The 23,263-nt window shown below is 40.8% G+C and overlaps 1 protein-coding gene across 1 annotated transcript in view; it reads right to left on the bottom strand.

The window, feature by feature from the left end:
- Sp4 (Sp4 transcription factor) overlaps window positions 1-23,263 on the bottom strand; it is a 54,601-nt gene that overhangs the window by 11,827 nt on the left and 19,511 nt on the right. The window contains exons 4-5 of the mRNA XM_051177822.1: window positions 9,909-10,137; window positions 2,960-3,159 (exon numbers count right to left, since the gene is read on the bottom strand). Of these exons, the coding sequence (XP_051033779.1) occupies window positions 2,960-3,159; window positions 9,909-10,137 (429 nt within the window). The remainder of the gene's footprint in view (window positions 1-2,959; window positions 3,160-9,908; window positions 10,138-23,263) is intronic.

Raw genomic sequence — 23,263 nt, 5'->3', positions numbered from 1 at the left:
CATCATTTAAAACAATTCTTCAAATAGTATGTGAATGCAAGTCTGTCTGTGGAGAGTACAAGTACATGAATGCCATCACCTGCAGAAGCCAGATGATGATGCTGGATTCCCTAGAGCTGGAGTTAAAGGAGCTTGTGAACTGCCCTACATGGACACTGGAAACCTAACTAGGGTCGTCTTCGAGACTAGCATAAACTCTTAATGATGAGCCATCTTCCCAGCCCCCTTAATGTGGTTCAATTCAATAATTTTATGAAGGACAATATGTATTCAAAACATCTGTATCGATAAAGTACATCTGACTCTGAGTTAGTAAGATAGCAGGTGATTATGATTTAGATATTAAAAAGGACAGGGGGAGGGGGATGGAGGGGGGAAGGGAGGGAGAAGCTTGTTTCCATCTCATGGTATTGCTTTAGCACCAAGCGAAGTAATACATTCAAATACATAACACACAACAGCTCCCAAGGCCAGTTCTAGGACCTCCCATGTCTTCCAACATACAACTTCTGCCTGGGTAGGATAATGTCTAACTCAAAGATCACTCAGTAAGAGCCAGGCACATTCTACACAGAAGATTCAACAGATGTCAAGATTTAGTGCAGCTTACAGTACTGGATGGTACTGGTACAGAAATTGACAAATAGGAAAAAAAGCTTCATAACAGGGGAGCCAGGAATTAAGGCACAATTATGTATTTTACACAGATATAAACTTCTGAAGCCTGGCACTACAGTAGTAAGAATACAAGAACACCAACTTCTAATCACCACTAGTCAAGCAGAAACGTTAAGCAGCCATTTTAGAGACACTATTATCAAACACACACACTCTATGATCTAATACTCTTGCCTCTTATGCATCCAATACTGTCAGAGCAGCAAAGTCGATAACTGCAAATAACCTACTAATAACCAACCAACAGTGTGGGAAATGATTTAGTGCGGTGTGCTAGTCATGTGACAGAATACTTCGTATCTCATAAAATATAAATACATGCAAATAAACACACGTGGACTTGAGTAAAAATTAAAAGTATGTAGAATGATACTGTTATATAGTATTTTATGACCTGTATAAAACATTATTTTCTATGTAGACCCACAAATAATATATAAGAATATTAAAAATATAGTAGAAATACGACACCAAATCACAGACCAATGATGGCTGTTATCTTTGATACTGACTTCCTTAGTGAGTTGCTTTACTAAAAATAACAAAAATATATTAACTGTTAGAGAATGGTAAGTAAATATCTGTTGTATTATTCTTGACATTTCCTGGGTCTGTAAAGACAAACGGAAGACTACTCAGATTTACCAATATGATCACTGTAGGGACCAGGCACTCAAATTTACCGCTGCCTAGCTGAGGGGTGGTCAGAGACTTGTGCCCTGGTGTTTCTTTCCCCCAAACTGGAGGCGGTACCCAGAGAAAAACCCTTGGTGGGTCCTATCACAGAGTTTACAGAGGCATGACATGACAAATGATTCACTCAGGTCCTATCCCTCCCCGCAGTCCTGGGTATAACTGATGGCCTCACCACTGGAACACCAGGACTAACCCCACTAACTAACTGGAACACCAGGGCTAACCTCCCTCACTAACTGGAACACCAGGACTAACTTCCCTCACTAACTGGAGCACCAGGACTAACCTCCCTCACCACTGGAACACCAGGACTAACCTCCCTCACTAACTGGAACACCAGGACTAACCCCCCTAACTAAATGAAACACCAGGACTAACCCCCCTAACTAATTGGAGCACCAGGACTAACCTCCCTCACTAACTGAAACACCAGGACTAACCTCCCTCACTAACTGGAGCACCAGGGCTAACCTCCCTCATTAACTGGAGCACCAGGGCCAACTACCCCCCTAACTATCCACTATCAGCTTTCCTCCACGTTCATCCAGGACCTCTAATGGGTGTTCAGACCATCCTCACCCTCCAGGGCCAGACAAGAGTTTACTGGCTACCATGGTGCTACAAAATCAACAAGGATTACATCTAGTAACAGTGGAGAAGGGTGGTCTGTTGTGGAATATTCATTTAAGATGTGTTCCATTTCTTTACGCTATGGAATGTTTGTTTCATGATGCAAAGATGTGCTGCATTCTTTTATGTTGCATTTGTGATGCTGTGTTACTCTGCCTGCCTTAAACACCTGACTGGTCTAATAAGGAGCTGAACCAGCAATAGGTAGGCGGGAAAAAGGATAGGTGGGGATGGCAGGCGGAATAAATAGGAGAAGAGAAAAGACGGAGGAGTGAGAAAAGGAGAAGGACAGGAGGGGCAGCCACCCAGCCAGCCATGGAATAAGAAGGAAAGAAAGATGTACAGACTAAAGAAAGGTAAAAAGCCCAGAGGCAAAGTGTAGTTAAAGAGAAATGGGATAATTTAAGTTAGAAAAGCTATCTAGAAACAAGCCAAGATAAGGCTGGGTATTTATGAGTAAGACTAAGTCTCCATGTATTTATTTGGGAGCTGGATGTCGGGCCACCAAAAAAATAAAAAAAAAAAAAAAAAAAATTAAGCAAACAAAAAAACACTACAGTGGTCTTTGCCTTTTCCTCGGGTAGGTAGCTGAAAGACAAGATCCAATCATTCTAGACATCTCCAAAAATGTAAGGAATAGGCTAATGGATACTTAACAATCCAACATGGAAGTGGATACAACCTTTCTCCTTAAAAAAAAAAAAAAAAAATACTTACAATAATAATTCAAACCACCTTATATCGTAAACATATAAAAAACATTGTATGATTTTAACATCCTAAGAAGCAAAAGGGACAAATCCCAGGTCATACAAATACAGTGATAAAATTTAGGAAGTAAAATCAATGTAAGTCAAAAGAGGGCAAGGTATCTTGACCTTCAGCAGTGTGACATTCAGTAAGCAAGGAGAGAGAAGCAGAGAGAGCGGCTGTAGCCCCGGACAAACCAACTCACCTGTGTGCGTCCTTCTGTGCCTCTGGAGCTCGTCGCTCCGTGTGAACCTTTTGCCACAGAACATCCAGTTGCAGATGAAAGGCCTTTCCCCAGTGTGCCAGCGAAGGTGTGCTCGGAGGTGAGAGGTCTTGCCATACACCTTACCGCACCCCTCAATGTGGCAGACATGTTGCTTCTTCTTTCCCGGTTCACTGCTGCCCCTAACACAACAAAACCAACACCGTCACACGCCAAACTCAGCTTCTGTCTGGGCCAAAATGGCAGGCCATCTACAGGATTACAAGATACTTTTCTGAGTGTGTCTGAACACAAATAAAGGTGAGAAAATTTTGCATTAAGGAAAAAAATAAAATATGCTCATACACACACACACACACACAAACAAACAAAACAAACAAGACTACAACTCCCATGAAAATGTGGTAAACCTCTGAATTTATGTCTGCTGCATAACTCAATAATCTCCCTGGGGTTGGAGTACAGGCATGCTACCCACACCTGGGGAAAGAAAAACAAAAGTATTGAAAACTCTCCTCTAAATATCAAAAATCCAGCTACCTTCAGTTAACAATGTAAGGTACGAAGAGTCACTTCTAACAGGTCAGTGTGACGAGGTGTTCCACGAACTCTTTTCCCAGAAAAACTAATAAATCATAAATCTGTCTCCCAACAGTCTCTGGCCACAGTCTTAAGAACAAATAACGGTACATAAATATTAACTCAATGAAATCTAAAAGAAGTATTCCCTTCCATCTCCATGACAAAGTTACAGAGCAGTACAGACACCAACAGGGCCTCCTCTCCTCCTACCTCCCAGTCAATTAGCTATCTTCCAGAGAGGATGGGGACACAGTGTTTCTTACTCTACTGCCAGCTACCTGTTCTGAGGCACAGTTCCAGCTGGGTGTGGCTAAAAGGCACCCAGTGCCCCATCCTCTGCATCAATTGTGACATGATAAAAATGATACGGTCCAGGTGGTTCTGGACCTTCGTGCACAGTTCACAAATTAGAGCTACCAAGCTGGGAGAGGCAAGGTTTAGAAAACGAGAATATTACCGTCCTTGCCTCTATCACTGTCCAATTTCCCACCCAAGAGCCTTGATTCCTAAATTCTACCCAGGATGAGCTCCACATCTCCCCAAAGAAACTAACTGACAATGTGCAGGAAAGCTGAAGTTTAACTGAAGGGCTCATTTTAAAAGGAAAGCAACTTTTGCAATGGCATTGGGTGGTGGGTGGGTGGGGGATTGGATACACAGTCACTGGAGATAAGGCTAAATCACAGACTGCTAGTATGTGGGAAGGAAGAGTGAGCTTTGAGATCAAAAAAACTTCAAACACACGCTCCCAGAAGTAAACAAAATGATAAAGCTTCAGCTAAACTAACCAAGACAAAAAGACCCAATTGACTCCCTCACAAATAAAAATCATCAGCAATGTCATGCAAATAAAAAAGGAACTTTAGGAATAAATTTGTTGCCAACCACTTAGATGAGGCAGAAAATTTGAAAACTGACAAGCAAGCAAGCAAACAAACACAAGTGGCCAATCAAAATAAACCTGTAGCTAAAATAATGTGAACTACATAGAGCCTGGGGTCAGACAACTTTACTGACCCAATATATGTAACTGTTTGTTTTTGACACAATGTCTTCTAATACATCCCTGGCTGTGTTAGACCTCACTGTGTAGACCAGGCTGGACTAAAACTCATAAGAGATCTGCCTGCCTCTGCCTCCCAATGATGGGATTAAAGGCGTGTATCACCATAATCACCTATATACAAGCACTAGCTTTTCAAAGGCTTCTTCAAAAAGAACTGCAAAGGGACACTTCCCAATTCATTTTATGGGGCCAATATTATCATCAACAAAAGAACATTCAAGAAAACCAGAGATCAGCATCTCATGGACACAGATGGAAAGGACCCTCATAACAAACTAAGTATTGGGTGGTGGCATGTGCTTATGGTGCCAGGATTCTCCGGAGGTACAGGTATGTAAGACAGGAGAGGCTGGCAGAAAAGGGAAGGGGAAAGGAGTAGTACATTAAATCCCAGTCACCTATAAAAAGAATTATACACCATGACTAGGAGGAGTTAACCATAAATATGCAAAAAAAATGCTGACTTATAACAACTACTTATGTTACAAACTATACAGAATTTTCTTAAACATTCACAATCGTTACAACAAATGCAATCAAGGTTTGACATAAAAATCCTCCTGTGATTCAAATGAAGAAGGAAGGAAGGCAGCTTCCTCAACTTGATCCAGGGTTCTTGAACAAGAGTCAAATATAAAGGATGACAAACTAGTGACCCCCCCCCCCAATAAAACAAACAAACAAACAGAACTCCTCCAAAGTGGAAAAATAAAAGACAGAACTATTTTTATTCGCAGACATACTCTCATCGTAATTATAGAAATTTTTCTTTAATTGTTTTACATATAGTTTGATGTTTTCTTCTTTAACTCCTCCTAGAACTTCCATATCTCCTTATCCAATCAACTTTGTTCTCTCTCTCTTTTTCCAAAGAAAACAAATCAGAACAGGCAAAAGACCAACAAGGCAAAAATCGCCACACACACACACACACACACACACACACACACACACACACAGAGTTTTGTGTTGGCCAACTACTGATATACCCAGTGACACTCCAACAGAGAAAACTGATTTCCCCCTTGCTAGTGGATATCACTTGCAAATGGCTCCTTGGGGAGGGATAGGAACCCTGCGTCCACTCCCTCCCTCCTCTCAGTGCTGCGTCCCTGTCTGGCTTGAACCTTGTGCATGCTGTCAGTGTCTGTGAGTTCATGTGTGCATCAATCCCGTTGTCTGGAAGACAGTTTCCCTGGACTCATCCATCATCTGTGGCTCACAGAGTCTCTCTACTTCCTCTTCTACATACATCCCTGGGTCTTAGGGGAGGGATGTGATGAAGACACCCCATTTAAGACTGAGTCCTCCAAAGTTTCTCACTTGCTGCACACTGTCCAGGTATGGATCTCTATGTTAATTCCCATCCACTGCAAGAACTTCCTCTGACGAGGGTTGAGAGAGGCACTGATGTATGGGTACAGCAGCGTGCCATCAGGAGTCATCTTACTGCTATGTTCCTTTAGCAGAATAACAGTAGTAAGCTTTCTCTTAGGCTCATGTCCTCTCTAGTAGCAGATGCTTGGCCACTTTACTAGTTTGAGGTATGGGTTCCACCTCATGGAGAAGATCTCGAATACAATTTTTTTAAAGGTGTTCATTGCTCCTATAACATTTGTGCACCTTCCAAGCAGGTTGCAGGGTTTGTAGCTGGGGTATCTTTCTCTCGCAGCATGCAGAGTATCTTCTAGTAGCGTGAATGTTAATCAGTGAGAGGAGAACTTATTAGGCACCAGTTGGACTTTCACATACTGGATGATGTAACTATTGTCTTCAGAAATAGGATCTTATTATTAAGTCATGGAGAGTAACCAACAGCCTTGGCAACTGCCTGTGGTGTTTGGCGGGGGGGTGTTCGATGGGACCCTTTGGTGTTAGCTGTCCCTCCCCATCCTCCTTTACTCTTCTTTCCCAACCCCTCCCCCACTTAATCCTATTCTAGTCACCCCTTTATTTCTCCACAGATTTATCTCCTCTTACATGGGAAATTACCTCTTCTCCTCCGGTCCTTTACCAAGTACTTAACTCCTGTGGTTATTAGAATTATAGCACATATATTGGAAGCTTAAAGCTAATAGCCACATATAAAAAAGGACAAAAAGCTATTTGTCTTTTGGGGACCTGGATTATCTCACTCAGCATGGTATTTTTCTAGGTCCATCCATTTACCTGCAAATCTCATTTTTCTAACCAGTCTAACAATATCCCATTGTGTACATGTACCACATATTCATTATCCATTCATCAGCTGATGGACATCTGGGCTGTTTCCAACTTCTGAGTATTATGAATAGAGCAGAAAAAACACAGAAGAGCCAAGGGTCTTAGTAGGAGGGTTTAAGTCTTTTGGGATACAAATGCCCAGAAGCCATATAGCTGGATCTTGAAGTAGATCAACTCCAAGCTTCCAGAGGAATCTCCACGTTTTCCATAATGGCTGTACATATTTCCCCCCCCCCCCCAGCAACAACCTCTTTCCCTGCATCTCCATCAGTAATACTGTCACTTGTTTTATTGAACTTGGCCATTCTGACCAAGATAAGATGAAATCTCAAGATGGTTTTAATTTCCCTGGTGGCTAAATTTTTAAAGTGGGTCTCAGCCATTTGTGCTTCATCTTTTGAGAACTCTCTGCTTAGTTCTGTACCCCACTTTTTAACTGGGCTATTCTCTTGATGATCAGTCTTTCTTTTTTTCTTTCTTTCTTTCTTTTTTTTTTTTTTTTTAATTCTAGCTATGTTCTAGATCCCAACCCTCTATTGGATCTGTAGCTGGTAAATTATCTGACTGATGGTATCCTTTGCCACACAGAAGCTTTTCAGTTTCATGAGGCCCTATGTTTTTTTTTAAACATTTATTTGTGTATTCTGCTTGCATGTATGTCTCTGTATCTTGCATGACTAGATGCCCATGAAGTCCAGAAGAGGGTGTTGAATCCCTGGAACTAGAATTACAGACAGTTGTGAGCTGTCATGTCTCTTCAGCCCAGAGGCCCCATTTAATAGTCGTTGGTCTTTATCTGTGTTCTGTTCAGAAAATCCTTTCCTGTGCCAATGAGTTAAAGCCTGCTTTTTCTTCTAGCAGATTCAGGATATCAAGTCTTACATTGAGGTCCCTGATCCACTTGTAGTTGAGTTTCATGTAGCGTGATGAATAGGGGTGTATTTTCATGCTTCTACATGCAGCCAATCAGTCTGACCATTTGTTGAAGATGCAGTCTTATTTTTTTACCAATGTGTATGTCTAGTGTGCAGAAATCTTCAATTTTTTTTTCATGTGTGCTTTTCCTGCACAAATGTCTGAATACCACATGTGTGCAAAAGACTACGAAGGCCAGAAGAGGGTGTGAGATCCCCTGGGAATGGATTTACAGACAGGTGTAAGCCACCATGTGGGTGACGGGACTTGAACCTGGGTCCTCTGGAAGAGCAGCCAGTGCTCTTAATTGCTGAGCCATCTCTTCAGCACTGTATATACAGAATTCTTAAGCAACCATTAAGAAAGCCACAAGAAGAAATTATCAATACTCCACAATATAAGATCAGTACACATAAGCTAATGTGATCCTGTATGCTTGCAATCAGAAATTTAAAAAAAAAAAAAAAAGGCTTCATTTATAATAACATCAGGAACATTTAACAGGAAGCTAGGCTTATACTCAAGAAAAAAATCAAAATAACGATGAAACAAATAAGCAAAATCTGAAGAACCAGTATTGTTGTCACTATCCCCAAACTGACCTGCAGTTTTACCTCAATTCCCGCCAGAACACTACCTCACATCTCTGTAGAAAGTGACAAGCTGATGCTAAAATTCAGAGAATCCACAGTGTTGCTAAACACTTAAAGCAGTTTTGAGAAATGGAAGCTAAGAGCATTCAAGAGGGAAAAGAAACTTGTGTAAAAGAAACTGGGTGCAACCAACCTTCATCCCACATTATAAAAAAGGAGTTATCATACCTAAATCTCAGAGCAAGATCTGTAAAACTCAAAGAATAAAACTGAACGCACGCTAGGGTTGGCAATGCGTTCCCCATTATGATATCAAGGCAAAAAGCAAACAAGGGAGAAGAAACAAACAAATAAAAACCTGTGCTTTGGAAGTCACAATCTTGACAGAATATGGTCATCCCACATACTAGGAAATAATACCTCCAAATCATGTCCGGGTAAGATCTTATACCCAGAATATATAAAGAACTACTATCCAGTGATTTTCTAGAATGTGGGAAAAGGATCTAAATACACATTTCTCTCCAAAGATACACAATCAAAAACCACATGAAAAGATTATCAACATCACTAATGACTAAGAAAAAAAAATCAATCAAAGCCACACTGCACATGACAATCTTTTCAGACTGATTATTACACTGACTTTAAAAAAAAAAAAAAAAAAGCAAAACAAAAAACCAGATGATGACAAGGTCTAACAATTCTCAGGAGAAACGGGAACCTTCTTCACAGTGCTGGTGGGAGTATAGGATGGTGCAGCCACTTGGGGAAATAGTGTGGCAGTTCCTTAAATGATTAAACAGTCACCACACAGCCTGGCAACTCTATTTGTATAAACACGGGGGGTGGGGGGGAAAGGAAGAGAGAAGGAGAGAGAGAAAGAGGAAGAGAGGAGAGGGATAGGAAGAGACAGAAATAAAAACTGAATATCTGCATACACTCATATACATGGTGTATATACATGACCATAGTGGTCAATAAGTAAAGTGTTCAGCTGTGTATCAAGTGTATATAGTAAATATTCCATACAATGGAATATTATTTGTCCACAGAAGTACGCATTGATAGGCCATGACAGAAGTTCAGGTACTGTAAGATTCCATTTGTATGAAATGTCCAGGATTATAAAAATCTGTAACTACAGAAACTGGTTTAGTAGAGCTGAGGCGTGTAGGGGACAGAAGTTTTTTTTTTTTTTTTTGATGATGACAACAGTGGTTTAAAACACTGTGGTAACAGCTGTATAACTGTGATGAATTCAAAACTACTGCACTATATACTGCAAACAGGTAAACGGCACGGCACAGGGGTCCGCTTGAAATCAATAAAAGGTGTTCAAAGTCTTTGCCTGGTAAGTGAAAAAAGAAATTCGTTGATTGGGAAATAACAGACCACAAACAAAGGAGAGGACCGCGCCTCAAACAGTCCAACTTAACAGTACTGCACCCCAGCTTCTGAGAGAGAGCGCCCAGGAGCCTCCAGTGATTACAAGCGGCCGACCAGTGCCTAACAAGTCCACCCAGAGAGCCAAGCTGAGAGCAGCAGTTACCTTCCTTCCCCTTCCCTACAGTTAGGACACGAGCAGGCGACTCTTCGAAGCCTCTTGCCAGGCTGCACCTCTGCATCAGAGGTCTGCTGGCCTTGCTGCAAATGCACTTGTGTGAGTTGGTCAGGACTAACAGCACCTATCGTCGCATTAGCGATCCCTCCAACTGCCACTGTGACAGGAGCTATCGTAGCTTGCTGGACTTTCACTCCGTCCTGTCCTTGCTGCTGACCTAAAAGAGAAAGACAGACAGAGAAATAGAGTATGGTATTTATCTTAGCCACTCAAGTTGTCTTTTTCCAGCTGCTAGGGTTATATGTAAGCATAACCACTTGACTGAAATACCATGAAGACTCAGGAGATGTCTGAAAACACTGATCCCTAGGTGGAAAATGCTATACAAATACAAACCATTATTACTACTTACAATCAACAATATTATCTCATATACCAAGAACATACAGGAATAAAAAAATAACTACTGAAAGGATTAAGTACTATGGACATTTCTCATTTCTAAACAAGCAAATACCTCCTTACTTATGACAATTTTTGCTTTACTTTTTAGTATACAAAAGGATTAAATGTCTTCTTCCTTTATTATTTTGAAACAGGGCAATTCTATGTAGCATAGGCTGGCCTGGAGATTGCTTCATAACTCATCTATCCTGCCTCAGCCTACTAAATGCTTGAGTTACCACCACCATGTCCATCCTACGTGGTTTAAATGCAAAATCAACAATGGCATACATACATACATGCATACATGTATAGTCACTATGGCAAATACATATTTTAAACTTTAGTGTTTTCTCATGCTTTTCCTTTTACTCCTTAGACTATGTCTCAAGTGTTTGCTAACTTTGCTTTCTTAGAGAGAACCTATGAAAAATGTTTAATATGACAGTGTTATGGGAGATCTGTACACTGTGTGAAGATGTATTTGCTGTGATTGGTGTAATAAAAAAGTTGACTGACCAACAGCTAGGCAGGAGGTACAGGTGGAATTTCCAGGGGCAGAGAGGCCTCTGGGAAGACGGCAGAGCAGGCAGCCAGACCCTGAGTAAGCTGCCTTGCCTTTTCACTTGCCTTTGCTTGGATTCCTTTCCTTTCCCTTCCCTTGTCTTCCCTCCTTTTGCCTTGCCTTACCTTTTCCATTCCCTTACATTCTCTACAATTCCCTCTACAATATGGCCGGAACGAAGAGATGAGGTAATGAGCCACATGACAGATGTAGATGAAAATAAATGGCTTAGTTTAAGTTATAAGAGCTAGTGCGACAAGCCTAAGCTAAGACTGAGCTTTCATAATTAATATGAAGTCTCTGTGTCATTATTTGGGAGCTGGCTGGCGGGATAAAGACTTGTTTCACATGGTATTCAATGTGGAGGCTTGAATATCCAATAGGACCTGAGAAAGCAGCCTCAGCAGAGCATTTGAGGAGCCAGGTACAAGGTAGCAGCTCCCCAGAGCTGGGGCAGTAAATGTGCCAGCATGAGGGTGAGCTCTGACAGAATGCGGGGGGGGGGGGACGACGACACCCATTTAAGGTTTGTCTTACAGTTAGAATGCTGCAGGCATGCAGAAAAGAGGTTCAGACCAAGAAAACCTTTAAACAGATATAGTTTTTTTTTTTTTTAAAAAAAGGTATGGACAGTCATAACAAATAGTTTAAAAATAATAAAGTAAAATCCTTAAGGAGAGAGTAGAGTAATATAAAAATATAAGCCACATAAAGATGAGAAACACACAGGGTGTCTGGATCCTCTATGGTGCTCTGTTGACTTTAAATTTTTTAAATGCTACTGTACAAAAACAACAGCTGCAGAGAGACATTGGATTATAGAAACTACTAAATTAAAGCAAACTATGTATTTTAAAATGCCTTAATTCAAAATGGAAGTCAGAAAATACGTTGTGTTGGGAGAGAGGTTATCCATTTGTTTCCATAGGAAACAAAACAATTATGGTTCTCTTCAAAATTGATGAATATCAGATTTGATTGGGGAGACTTCCTGAAAATCATGGCCATCAAACAAACAAACAAGAAAGACTACAGGACAGGTGATGTATATGCTGTTCACTCCACATGGGAACAGCTCTGGAACTGAATGAGGCATGCATGATAAATCTTTTTGGCTACAGGGTCCTCAGGACTTCTTATTATATGCCATCCTTTCATATAGAACGGGTAGAGGGTTACTAATACAGTCCAGACAGACTTGTGAAGTTAGCAGATGCCTTTTACCTGCTCAAACACAGAACAAAGAGATTCATCTTTGGCCAACATGTGCACTCTGCATATTCCCTACTTGTGTTAATACGAATATATATGTGACTTTTAAAAGTTTGCATATTTTCACAAGAAAAGGACCACACACTAATGGAGACAAGTAGCCCGCGTGATCCAGCCACATGATCCAGCCTCTCAGAATGCCTCTGTTGGGGTTTCCTCAAAATTCTGCATCTGGAACTACTTCAAAACTGCTACCTGAGACAGTCTGGCCTCGCACGCTATTCCAGCCAGGGCTTCAAATAAGCCCTGAACCTTCCTATTATACAGATACTACACAACAAATGACAGAGCTAGCTCTCTGAGGACTTGATCGCTATCCCAATTTTTCCAGAGTCCCATAAAGATGCTGAAGCCCCAGACAACAGGAAGTAATTTTAAGAATATGACACCCACATTCCCAAGAGGTGAGGTGGGTGGTTTTTGTTGTTCCATGGGTTATGAATGTTTGTCATCATTTAGGGGGATTGGTTGCAAATTGTTACTGGTCATGATAAGGGAGGAAACTAAGCAAGGGGGGCTAGCTTCAAGGATCGTGAAAAGTAAAAAAGCGGGCTATAGAAATGATAGAATAAGGGGGTAGATCACTGAATCTACTTTTAGACTAGAAAGCAACTACTAGTCTCAAATATTTTACTTTGGTATGAACTTTTGTATACTGATATAAATTTAAGATTATTTTTGTTATACTGTGTCTCTTTTGTTTAAGGCATTACACCAATCACCTATGCAACTCATTTAAAAGTGTCATGGAAAGTTGTAGTCCTTGAAAGCTACTATAAACCATTTTGGATAATTATGAGGTGCAGGTTGGTAGTTAGTCACCTATAACAATCAAACTTGTGCTAAACATGCTAGGTATGTTTTCAAGATCATACAGATATATATTTTAGATTGACAGATGGTCTTCAAACCCTGCAAAGACCTACTGACTATGGCATTTAAGATGTTCTTTTTGTGACAGTAAGGTATGTCTGTTCCTGGCAGCACCAATTTACTTCAATTCATTGATTCATAAAGATATTCTTCAACTCCATTGTACTCTAATCCCCTGGTCACTTTTGCCAAGTTTTCCTGTACTTGGCATACCTCATTCCATTCTGACCACTCCACTTCACTGTCCTTGGTAGGCTGCTTCTCTTGTCTAGAGATCCCATGCTGCTCTCTAGGGTTCCGGCTTCTTAGCTGGTCTACCTGTGAGGGTGGTCTCATCTGCTCTACTGTCACGTTACAAGCTAATGCTTCCCAATTCCATCCCTTCCACTCAGACACTGCCTAGGAGGCTCACCGTCACTCTTGTCAGGAAACATTCCCAAACAGATTCCTCAGAGGCAAGCTTGTCTAAATTAAATACCAGACGGATTATTCTAGCTCTTTTAACTGTCCAAACCGGAAATCTGGAAGTCCTTCCCGCCTCCCCTCTATTTTTCCATCTCCTGCGATAGAAGTTATCATTTAAAATTTACTGCGAAGTAAGAAACTTTACCACATTTTATATACTAACATCCCGATGGACTTATTATTGCTGTTTTTAAGGGGTACGGAGAACACCCAAGTTCATAAAGCAGATGTGAAAAAGCCAACTCCAGGGAACATCTTTATTTTACCATACAAATTGCCTGTGTTGGTTCAAAGTCCCCCTTGAGACTACCTCTTCAAAATACCTCAATTTGTCCACATTCTCCACGCTATGGGACATGAGGGCAGGTGGACCTGCCTCTATCAGCTATTGTCGGTTTTGATCCTTGCAACATCCATAGTGCATGTCTAGCTCCCCTGAGATGTCCGTGCAACATGGAGTGCACCACAAAGGAGTCAATATTTTCACCACAGTGCACACCTGCTGACCGGACAGTCTCTTCTCTTGGCTTTCTGAACTCTACTCTCCTGAACTCTACTCTCATTGCTACATTCACTGAGCGCCCACTTCCTGTAGTGGCTCTCGCTTCATTTTCTTTAGGGCTCTGACACATTCTCCTACCCCAACCTCTCAGTCTTACATTACTCACACCAATCCAGTGTTTAGGCTCTCAATTACAGCTCTACAATAAGTCATGGCCCAAAGTGAACAAATGAAAATGTATATATATGTGCTAATCGTGTGATTCCTGTATCAGCTGGAAGCTTCTGGATTAAAACCTTTTAAGGACTGCAACATGCTGTTGAGAACCGGTTTTGGCAGCTTAGGCAAGTATAAAGTGCTGTAGAGATGCTGTGGGACAGGACGAATAAAAAATGAACAAAATGCACCTGGGATTTCTATGACTCGTTTGTCATGGTGGTAAAATATCTGAGATCACAATTTCAGAGGGGAAGGATTTATTTTGGCTCACAGAGGCTGCAATCCAGGGTATTTCTGGGCTTATAGGTATACAGAATGTCATGGCAAATGAATGCAGCAGAAGAAAACCATTCACTAGTGACAGACCTAGCTGGACATTTTAATGAGGCAGGACTGTGTCCCTGAAAGGAGACCATGGATCTTGGCTTCACTACTTCTCTGCCTTTGTTCCAGCTCCAGGTGGCAAGGCTTTGCTGTAACATGCCCAGTGGAAGGTGTATTACACTTTCTCTACCCCTAAAGGCAAAGTATGAAACCTTGAGGAATGTGACTTATTTTAATGTTTTATGTTTGTAATTTCATTATTTCAGGCATTTTTATTAATAATGGAGAGCTGATGAACATATGAATGCAGGGTACAAGTGAGGTTTATTCATCAAAAAAAAAATCTAAGTGCCTGTTTATGTTTGATGTTTAACACTGCTAGCTAAAATCTGACTTAAAACACTTACTTGTATGAATAACAAAGCACTTACAATATGCACAATAAAACAATGTGCAAATATACCTAAGCTAGACATAAAGTGATTTACAACAGAGAACAATGACAAGAGTCTATTTAAAAGCCTAACCCCAATGTAGCATGTTGCTAGGGTCTAAAGTTTAAAACAGTGAAGAGTTAAGTATTAAAAAATCCTCCAAGAGCCCAGCATGGTGGTGCTTACTATATAATACTAGTGGTGGTGAAGCTGATCAAGAGGATAATGGTTTCAAGACCAGCCTGGCCGGCAGAGCCAATTCCAGGTCAACAAACCACTACAATTCCCATTAGTGTTGGAGGACTACCAGGAAGGGTCTTCATCAACTTAACTGACTTCTAGATTAGGGAAAAAGAGACCACTGTTACGATATGTCACCATCCCCTATCCAATCCCGAGATGAGCTGCAATATAATGTCATTTGTGCTTAAGGAGTTGACTAAACTGTTGGAATGAAATTCAACATTTTTTATTTAGCCACTGAATACCCTCTTCTAAAACATAGGGAGGCCATACAGATTTCCCAAGTTTGCACAAATGTACTACCCTGAGTAGTAAAACATAGATATGAGCCTAGATTAGTCTGAATCCAGAGCTATGCATTCTTTTCAAGACAACTACATCCTTTCCTTGGGAATCATGGATATTATTTGAGGTTTGAAGACATAAAAGTTCTATGTGCATATCAATTCAGATGTCTAAAGACATTTCTCCTTGTAATATCCCTAATCTAGGAAGGAAAGCATCCATGTAAAAAGCCAGGCATGTTTGTGACTGCATATGCATAAACCCTAGCTTGTGGGAGGTAGGGTAGGGGGAGACCCAACTGAGCTTTGACTTCAGTGACTGACATAGTGACTCAAAAAAACAAGGTAAAGAGCAACTGAAGAAAATACCCCACACCTCTGGCTTTGACGTGAATGTGCACTATGCACGTGTGTACACACAAACACAAAATTCATGCATGTGTACACACACATATATACATGTACAGATCCAGTCAAAAACAAAAGACATACTCCCTTTTTCCTTCTAATTATTCCTACCTATTTCAAGCTCTCTAAGCAGGTTCAACCTCCCGTCATCCACTGCCCACACCAAGCCGTCCAATATGTAAATATGATGACAAATATTCCGCAAAATTCCTCTGAAGGTTAGTTACTTTTCAAGATAGGTCTTAAACTCTTGTCTGTTAAGGGAAGAGTTTTCAAGGACTGATCCTTGTGGAGATCATATAACAAGTACTCTGGTCAGTACACAAGGCTATCTTTAACTCCCTGATGGATGTCATGCTATTCTATGAATCCATCCTTTGGCCAATGAATGTCCTTTCTTTGTCAATATGGATAATTTCTAGCCATCTCTTCTGAGCTATTCTGTATCACTTCCTCTAAGGAAGCTTCTTCACAAATTCCCTCAATGATTATATATCAGAATCTTAGGTTCTCACAGAATGCATTACCACACTGGACCTTTATAACTGGGATTTCAACACCCCTCCATAGACCACACTGAACATATTCTATAAATCTCTCTTTCACCTTACTTTCTGTAGCTACCACAACACCTGGCACCCAACAAGCTCCATAAATATTTACTAAATAAATAAACATAATCATCCCAAAGCCTTTCTGTGTCATCCCCAAGGCATCATCATCTCATGTGTTTTAAAAATTTTCTGAAGAGTATCCTATGGTTACAAACTTTCAATCACCGTACTGGAAAAGGTACCAGGCATGGCAGTACACACTTGCAATCCCAGTGGTAGTGGGGTAGAGACAGGAAGATCTTTGCCTTGCTTATGGGTAGGCTGTATACCAATGAGACCCCATCTTAAAGCAGGTGGACATCTGAGGTTGTCCTCTGGCATATACAAATGTACCTACCTACACTCATGCAAGTGTGTGCGCACACACACACCACAAAATACATGCACATATGCAGAGATCAGAGGGAGCCCTGAGTGAGCGAAGTCCTGAGTGAATGTGTTGTTATTATTGCTGTTGACATGGGAATGACCACACAGCAAGGACTCCAAGGACTCAGACCCACTGACTCTGGTGAAACCATTCCCCATATGGATGAGGCTCTTAATAACCAAACTTTCCTCTGGGGTCCAAGTATGAGCTACTGAAGATTGATCAGTGTATGTACAAACCAACAACTTTAACTTCTTCCTCCAGAATGTTTACAGCCCGAGACTGCTATGTTAACCTTTATAGACCTCCTGTGAGACTAGCCAACTCCTCCCCTTGTGCTGCATTTGAAAAACATGCTGAGATTCCAGGTTGCAGTGACAGGAAGTATCACTCCACCAGAATGCACACATCCCACTAGACTCCATCTTTTCTGTACATGTGTTTGTGTATCTGTCCTTTCTCCATTCCCCAGATGTCCCTACTCAGGGTTCCTGGACCCAAGGCACGTATTAAATAATAATAATAAAAAAAAGCAAATGAAAAATAAATGAGTATGTCCTGTACCAGTGCTGTTCAATATAGCAATGTAAACACAGGTGGTTAGAATGTGGGGGTCAGCCACTGAATGAGTCACATTCAGCTAGGGGTACTACACCGAGTAGTAAAGTCATTAGGGCTTACAAATGATTCATACACAAAACCCAATGAACGACTCCTTACTGTCCTACGGATTCTTTCAACGCTCAATACCAGCTAAGAGCAGTGGGTATGTCATTCTGTTCTTTACTTCTGCCAGAGAAGTTCCCATTTGTCGTGGCTTGCTTTTCCTTCTGCTCTCAGAGACCGAGAATAGCCCTCATTCATGTTCTCATCCTTCAGCATTTCCGACTTAAAACCGTGCCCCTTGCCACCTTCACCATTTCAATCCATTTCTACGAAGATGCCTTCCAAATCCAGAATGGTGATTTTCTCCCAGCCAATCTCCTGTGTAAACTGAGAGCTCCAGTGAGATACTGTACATTCCTTAGTACTTTATAAGCAGCAGAGTTCAAGCCTGTCCTAACTTGATTCTGCCTGCCTTCCTTCCTTCCTTCCTTCCTTCCTTCCTTCCTTCCTTCCTTCCTTCCTTCATTCCCTTCCTTCCTTCCTTCGCAGCAGAGTTCAAGCCTGTCCTAGCTTTCTTCCTTCCTTCTTTCTTTTCTGCTGAATGCCGTTTCTTGAGATTTTTATACTTGTGTATATGTGTAGCACATATGTGTACATGTTGCAGCACCAAACTCAGATGATCATGCTTAGAAACAAGAGCCTTTACGTTGCCACACCCAAACATCGTGGGCTTTTAGAAGTATTCTTAACATGTTATTGGATTCAAGTTTAGATTTCTTTTTACTGTTATCTAGGCTAAGTATATGGCCCATATACTGGCCTCTCCCACATGTGCTAGATGATAAAAACCATTTCTAAATGAATTTACCTTCTCTTACCACTCAAAAACAATTTAGCCCCTCTGTGACTTATGGTTCATCTTTATTCTGACATTGTCATTATAAATCCAGATTTCTATCCACACTGCCAACTTAATTTTCTAACCTTTCTGCCAAAACACACACCCACTTTCTTGTTCTTTGTACTGCTGTCTCTTCCACTTACAATCCCTTCCTTCTTGACTCATGCTCCTTAGGCCTCCCTTTACTTAAGAGCATCCATTCAAGCTTCATATAGTCCTTATTTCTGCCCTGGATCTCAGTGGCTTTGCCCTACTGTTAATCTGGAATCACTTCCATTCATTTCCCTTTTAGTGTGTGATATCATGGATTATTCCTACATACTAGAACATAAGGTTTCTAGAAGGCCAAGACATATACATTTACTGTCTCCTAATTTAACCTTAATTGGACAGGATGGACATGCCTGCGACTCCAGTATGCAGGAGGCAAAAACAGCAGGGTCCTGAGTTCAGCATGGTTATACAGCAGGAACTTAATAAAAACAAAAGGACTGAAATCTTAACTATGCATGTTCTTAATGAGAATTTAAGGAACAACCACAGAGCATACATGTTTGAGAGGCAGTAAGCAGCAAAGGACAGCAACCAGGACACCAGCTATTAAAGGGATAAAACAAGAAGATAATAGCAATCTGGTATAATCACAGATAATATGAGTGAAGGCAATCAATTTTATTACACTAATCATCTAATAACCCTTGGGATTATTTTTGTTGTTGTTGTTCTATGCTCAAAGTACATGAGAAAATATGATTTCTGGGTATCTAGCATATCACACACACTTATTTTAATAAAATTATGTCACATCGACGGAAGCAGGCAGCTTCAATAGAGATATAAGAATTTCTAAAACAGTCCTTAATTCCATAGATGTTTATGGGTGATCATTCTAGCCCTGGAAATGCAGAACTGGCACTCGCTGCTAAGAGGATACAGTATGCCCTGTTAGTTCTTAGGGTCATCTCTTAAAATAGACGCACAGTTTAGGGCCAAGAGAGGCTAGTCCAGCACTGTTACTTGCCATGGAGCATAATCTAAGATGCTATTTTAAGATGCATCTCTAAACAGCAAACTGGACAACCAGGAAAACACTTGCTTTCTACTTTCAAGTTTAAGTGAAGTAGCCACAAATTTTCTGTAAACGCTCAGAGGGATCATGCTTGCCACAAACACCACACTGCACACTCCACATGCAATCCAGACCTATCTTCAACTGCAGGGAGCTTGGCTTCTCCCTTCCACTCCCACTCAGGGTGGGAGAGTATGAGCATTTTTGAGGAAAACTATCAGATTATCAAGTCTTTGTTTTTTTTTTTTTTTTTTCTTGGATACAAGTATCATTTGGGTTATGCTGGAAGGGTAAAAACACAGGCAAAGAAAAGAATTTACTCACTTCCCCGATGAGTTCACAGTGTGAATGTTAAAAATCTTTTACTGTAATGAACCTGGACAAAAGGACTATTTGTGAACGTGGTGGGTCACACTAATCTAGATAGTATGAAGAGTTGCTCAATGAAAGGAATGGACTTTACTGTAAAACTAACTATAAGCAAGATTAACCCATTCAGTCAGTAGTGACTTATCCTCTTCAACTCAAATTCTAAAGTATTTTTAAAATTTCTCCATCACAATGAACCCTCAAACGATGGATCTGAAACACTGGCATTATGGGTCATTTAAGAAACCATATAGTGGGCTGGGGAGATGGCTCAGAGTTTAAAAGCAATGACTGCTCTTCCAGAGGTCCTGAGTTCAATTCCCAGCAACCACATGGTAACTCACAACCTTCTGTAATGAGATCTGGTGCCCTCTTCTGGCCTGCAGGCAGGAATACATGAAGGCAGAACACTGTATACATAATAAATAAATCGAGAGAGAGAGAGAGAGAGAGAGAGAGAGAGAGAGAGAGAGAGAGAGGAAGGAAGGAAGGAAGCATATACTCCTCAAAGGAAGTACAAATGTTCAAATCTTAGCCATTGGAGAAATACAGATTAAAACTACTCTTAGATTCCATCTCACCCCAGTTGAATGGTTATCACCATGGAGACAAGAGAGGATAATGGGGGCTGGGTTTATAGCCATTATGAAAATCATGAAGACTTCCCCAAAAACCAAAAATATATTTACCATACAACTCAGCCAAATCACACCTGTGTATAAACCCACGAAGTCCATGCCATACTACATCCATGTTTACTGCAGCTTGGTTTACTGAAAGATAAGTGGATAATGAAAATATAGCACACGCATGCACTGGAATTTTATTTATCCATAAAGAAAAATTATCACAATCACATGGAAATAATGGGAACTGGAAAACAACCATTATAAGATTGGAAGTCTTTATGAACCCCATGTTCTCTCCATGTGGACCCTAGTTCCCAAAGGATAAATATATGCTGAAGTGTGATTAGGTACAGGGAGAAGCCAGAAAACTAGAATGAGGGCATGCAATGGAATGGGAGGATAGACTGGTGGGGTGGGGGAGAAGGCAACACACACACACACACACACACACACACACACAGAGAGAGAGAGAGAGAGAGAGAGAGAGAGAGAGAGAGAGAGAGAGAGAGAGAGGCTTTTCTCATTAAGGAAATGTCAGGTACCTGAGAAGGCAATACAGAATTCTAGAAGAACAAGCCAAGATATGGTGTAAGCAAGATTTTCCACTGGCAAAGATTTAACACCCTTTCTAAGTTACAACCCATTTAAACATCAAATGAAGAACACATCAGTTTAACCTAAATCCTACCTTTCAGCATAATTACAATTTTTCAGTTTTTCAAGGATATGAGCAATCCTAACTGTCAACATCAAAACCATTTCTCAGGCTTCATTATCTTCATTTATTTCTTGAAATGTGGAATACCCACCGTGGATCCCTATAAAGATCCAGCAATATAAAATACATAAAGACCCCCCCTTGCATTTATCTTTTAATATTATGGGTGCCCCTACCTGAAAAAAACAAAGGACAAAACAACCAATTACACAGCATTCCCTAGTCATCTGGGGGTATGTATTAAATGTTCTCATGCTGGAATGCATGTGTACATTAGTGTGCAGTATGAAGGTCCACGTCAGGCGTCTTTCCAATGACTCTCCATCTTATCTTTGAGACATCTCTCACTGAACCTGGAGCTTGCTGACTGGCAAGGCTGACTGGACAGCCAGCTCTCAGGGCTCGACTGTCTTCATTCCCCAGTTCTGGTTACAGGAGAATAACTCTGCCCAACAACTCTTTACATGGGCGACAGAGATCTGAACTCAGTTCTCATGTTTTCCTGACAAGTACTTTACCAACGGAGTCATCTCCCCAGAGGCTTAATTTTTCATTATAATTCACTGACCTCCTCTATCAACTTTTCCTCCTATTATCTCTGTTCATAATATGATTATTTAATGCAAATGGGGCTGTGGAGATGACTCAGAACGTAAAAATGGCTATCTGAGCAAACCTGATGACCCAAGATCAGTCCCCAGAACCCACAAGCAAGATGTGTTTGCATGCACCAGTAAACCCCAGCATTCCTAAGGCAGTAGGGGAGGGGAGAACAGGAGTTTCCTGGAAGCTTGCATTGCAGACCAGCTAACCTGGAACCTGCATCGCAGTAACCAGCAGAGACTATGCCTCAACAAAGCAGAAGGTTGGCAACAGCTCTGCCAAATTATCCTCTGACCTCCATGTGCAGACCACACTGCTCACCCTCCCCTCCTTTCCCTCTCTCATACACACACACACTCACACTCACTCACACACACATACTCACACACACTTTACAGAGTAAAAATGAGGAAGAGTGTCTTTAAGTACTGACTTAAAGGCTGTTACAAGTTTGTATGTTTGCAAAACTGCTATAAAACAATAAAAAAAAAAACATTTAAAAAGCGGGTATTATAGCCGGTACCTTAGGGACAAACTGGGTTCTGCCATGAAATAGAATGCATGAAATAAAGTTTAAATAAGCATACTGAAAGTTAAGTTTAGTTTACCTACATGGATAAACTATTCTATATATTGTATTAATTCTTTGACAAGCAAATCACTACCCACAGACACAGTTAGTTTTAAGATCTTTATTTCTTTATGAAGGAGAGAAGCTGGCAAAATTTGCCTGTAATTAATTTTTTTTCCTAACAAAAATCTTCTAACAGTTCAGTATAACCTTAAGTCTGAAGGGCTTAAAGCTGCATTATCTTGACTTTGCCAACGACTAAAGATTTGATTTGGGTAAAACACACCCAATATGGGCTTTAGTTTGTGCTGCTGTTTTTAAATAAAAACAGCCGAAACGAAGGTAACATGCGAGAGATTGAGTCTGAGATGTTTCCAACAAGTTCATTTATTTAACACTTGTTCCCCTGCTAGTGGCACTATTCTAGATTCTGGGAATTCTTGGGAGATGGGGACACATGAAGGTAATCCTGGTTCCCTGTTCCATTCCTTGTGCTCATCTGCCATGAGGTAGGACTGTCCTCCATACCCTCCTACAGCCATGATGTCTGTGGTCGGTTGGCCTCACGCACCACCTTTGGCAGAATTTCAAGGCTGCAGGCTTGCACATATTCACCTACATACTCTCTCTCTCTCTGTCTCCCCCCCCCCACACACACACACAATCTCATTCAATTCAGATGCCTTCAAAAACAAACCCTTAACTCTACTTAATACTACTTCTTAGTGGTAAAATGTTTAAAGCTTTTTTATAAAACAATATTCTAATGATTAAAAATAATGTTATTAGCAGAAAGTAACCACTGTAGAGCTTGTTAGTTACAGTTTGCAGGAGGGGGAGCCAAACCATGCCACAGATTT

Source organism: Phodopus roborovskii, unplaced genomic scaffold (assembly GCF_943737965.1).
Source record: "Phodopus roborovskii unplaced genomic scaffold, PHOROB, whole genome shotgun sequence".
Taxonomy (NCBI): Eukaryota; Metazoa; Chordata; class Mammalia; order Rodentia; family Cricetidae; genus Phodopus; species Phodopus roborovskii.
Note: the sequence above shows the minus strand (reverse complement) of the source record. Positions and strands in the feature narration are given on the sequence as shown.